The sequence below is a fragment of the Myotis davidii genome, unplaced genomic scaffold (genome assembly GCF_000327345.1).
Source record: "Myotis davidii unplaced genomic scaffold, ASM32734v1 scaffold61, whole genome shotgun sequence".
NCBI classification, from domain to species: Eukaryota; Metazoa; Chordata; class Mammalia; order Chiroptera; family Vespertilionidae; genus Myotis; species Myotis davidii.
In genome coordinates this window covers 531,987-534,614 of record NW_006291729.1, presented here as the reverse complement: position 1 = coordinate 534,614, position 2,628 = coordinate 531,987, and the positions used below count along the sequence as shown (strand labels likewise).

Sequence of the window (2,628 nt, the reverse complement as noted above, 5' to 3'; positions counted from 1 at the left end):
TTCCAGAGCCTCCCCGCCCCCCAGGGCAGTGCCTCCCAATCTGAGGATCTGCTGAGGCCTGTGGATGCTAAAGCCACCTGTGCGCTCCCGCTGCGCTTCCAGCCCCAGACCGCCGTGAGGGCTGCGGGCATTTCTCCCCGCCCTCTCTCCCTCCTGAGCCGTCCGTCCGTCCATCCATCCCGGTGCAGTCAAGGGTGAAGGGCGAGCTCCCAGCCACCTGCGTGGAGGGCCAGGCCGGCCCCTCCTCCTGAGCTGGGCGGCAGGTGGAGGAAGTGCAGGGAGCCAGCGGGCTCTGGGCCGGGCACAGCCTGATTCCCAGGGACCCGGAGGGGCCTTCCTGCCCCCCATCTCGTGCCCTCTGACTCCTGCGCACACCCTGCCCAGGCACCCCCTACAGCAACTGTCTCAGTGTGAAACTCAGCCCCGCGCGGGAGGAATTCTCCGTGTAACCTTCCCAGCCCCGACCACACATCCGTGAGAATTCAGTGGTTCTCAACCTTCCTAATGCCGCGGCCCTTTAACACAGCTCATGTTGTGGTGACCCCCAATTTCATTGTTACAAATTGAACATGATGAAAGCATAGTGATTAATCACAAAAACAATATGTCATTATATATGTGTTTTCCGATGGTCTTAGGCAACCCCTGTGAAAGGGTCGTTCGACCCCCACAGGTTGAGAACCGCTGCATAAGATTCTCAGCACACCAACTCCAAGGCCGAGGACGGTGGGAGGGGGACGGAGAGGGTTAGGGACGGAGGGTTCCACCAAACGGAGAGAGAGCCTGAGAGGGAGAGCCAGCTCTGAAAAACCACCCAGAATCCAGGGTTGACTCCAGACACGGTTTATTATCATCGTTACACAGTCTACATACACGTGAGCTTGCATGGATCAGGTTCAGTTATAACATAGCAGAATAAAAACCCTAGCACTGGTCCCCGGAAATAAAGCAGGCAATCACCATTCAATAAACACACTTGATTTATTTTCTGTGTATAAAAGGGTTAAGCGTACAACTAAACTTTTATAAAAAGTTTAGCGTGAATGAGTACATCATTACACAGTCTGCAGAAATGGGCATCTCTGCCACTGTACAAGCAAACTCGTGAGAGTTCGCCAGGCTTCACTCAATATATATATATGTATATATATATATTTATGTATAAATATATACACAGCATTCAGTAGGCTTGTGTCAAAAGGTAAATTTCTGACCAAAAGACTTCCTTTTAAGTGACTGAATGCTGGATCCTTCTGGTAGTCACGCTCCACCTTTGAGAAAAAAGGCAAAGTCTGCCGGAATTGGGCAACTCCTTGTGATTTTAAAGTGTTCGCTCCCCATGGTGGGGAGAGTATATGAAGAAACCTTCCCACTTCAGAAAGGGCATTGAAAAGTCTTTTTCATAAATAACGCTCTCACAGGCCAGGCCAGACACACGCCCTGGGGCAGCGGGCCGATCCCCCCTGAGTCTTGCCTCCACGGCTGAAAAAGGCCCTTTCAACGCGCTGTCCTCCTCGAGAGAGGCTGAAAAATAAGTTCCTGTGGATTTGTTGTTGTGCAAAGCGAAGGGGAGAAGTCCTGGCCACCTGCAAAAGATGGCAGAGGAAGGCGGGTTAGCAGGAGGCGGCCGGGGCAGAGGCCGCCTCTGGCGCCAGGAGGAAGCCGCTGTTTGAACATTTAACCAAACACTGGGGATTGGGCAAACCCTGGCGTCCAGATGCAGCCCCGACAGCGCAAATTAAACATGGAAACAGCAGAGGCTCCGGGGACAAGTCCCGCCGCAATCGCCTATTGGGATCGCCAGCGGCCTCGCGGGCGCCTGTCTGCTTCTTGTAACAATTATTTGATTGGAAACAGCCCTTGTGAACAGATAGGGAAGTCGGATCCCACATCACAGGGCTGGCTGCGGCGCCGGGCAGCGGGGCTGCCGGCCGATCCCACAGGCCCCGGTTCGGGAAGGAGGATCCCTGCGGAATTTGTGGCGATAAGATTAATTACACGGAGGTTAGTACCTCATAGCACCGGGCCGCCCAGGAGGCCGCCTGGGCATTCCACTCCGGGCAGACGCCACACACACGCTCCCCAACCGCCTTCAGAGGAAGTCATTTCATTTTTTAATTTTAATTTTTTTTTGAGGAAAATGTCCTGTGATCTTGAGTCACCAGCACTAGCAGCTTCCTACCTACATCGAAGTACACATTCACATTTTTTTACAGACACACAACTACGTCGCACACACGCGTGGAAAAAAAAACACTCCAAGAGGCAGTTGAACCCGGGGGAGCCACAAGCTAACACTCACCATACTCAGCCACAGAGCGCCTTGCTGTCATCTGACATGAACTCGGAAGGGAACTCAGAAGCCTGCGAGAGAAAGGGGACGAAAGGCACGGCGTTAGACAATCGAAGGAGAAAGGCCTCCCTCCCTCTCCCTCTCTCTCAGGTAGTTCCTAGAACAGCAAGTTCCCTTAAACACGTTTTTGCTATAATCCAGATCAAAGACAGATGCATTAACATGTCAGGACTTAACGGCGACTGCACATACGGCTCAATCGACAGCGCGTTTGTAAGAAAATAAAGTTAATTAGCTCATCTCTAAGTCACCGACTCCAGCCGCTCCAGCGGGTC

General features: G+C 52.8%; 1 protein-coding gene across 1 annotated transcript in view; it reads right to left on the bottom strand.

Annotated features, from left to right (window-relative positions):
• Positions 1-827: 827 nt before the first annotated feature.
• ID2 (inhibitor of DNA binding 2, dominant negative helix-loop-helix protein) overlaps positions 828-2,628 on the bottom strand; it is a 2,351-nt gene continuing 550 nt past the window's right edge. The window contains exons 2-3 of the mRNA XM_006765165.2: positions 2,303-2,364; positions 828-1,586 (exon numbers count right to left, since the gene is read on the bottom strand). Coding sequence (XP_006765228.2) covers positions 2,308-2,364 — 57 coding nt within the window. The 3' untranslated portion in view covers positions 828-1,586; positions 2,303-2,307. The remainder of the gene's footprint in view (positions 1,587-2,302; positions 2,365-2,628) is intronic.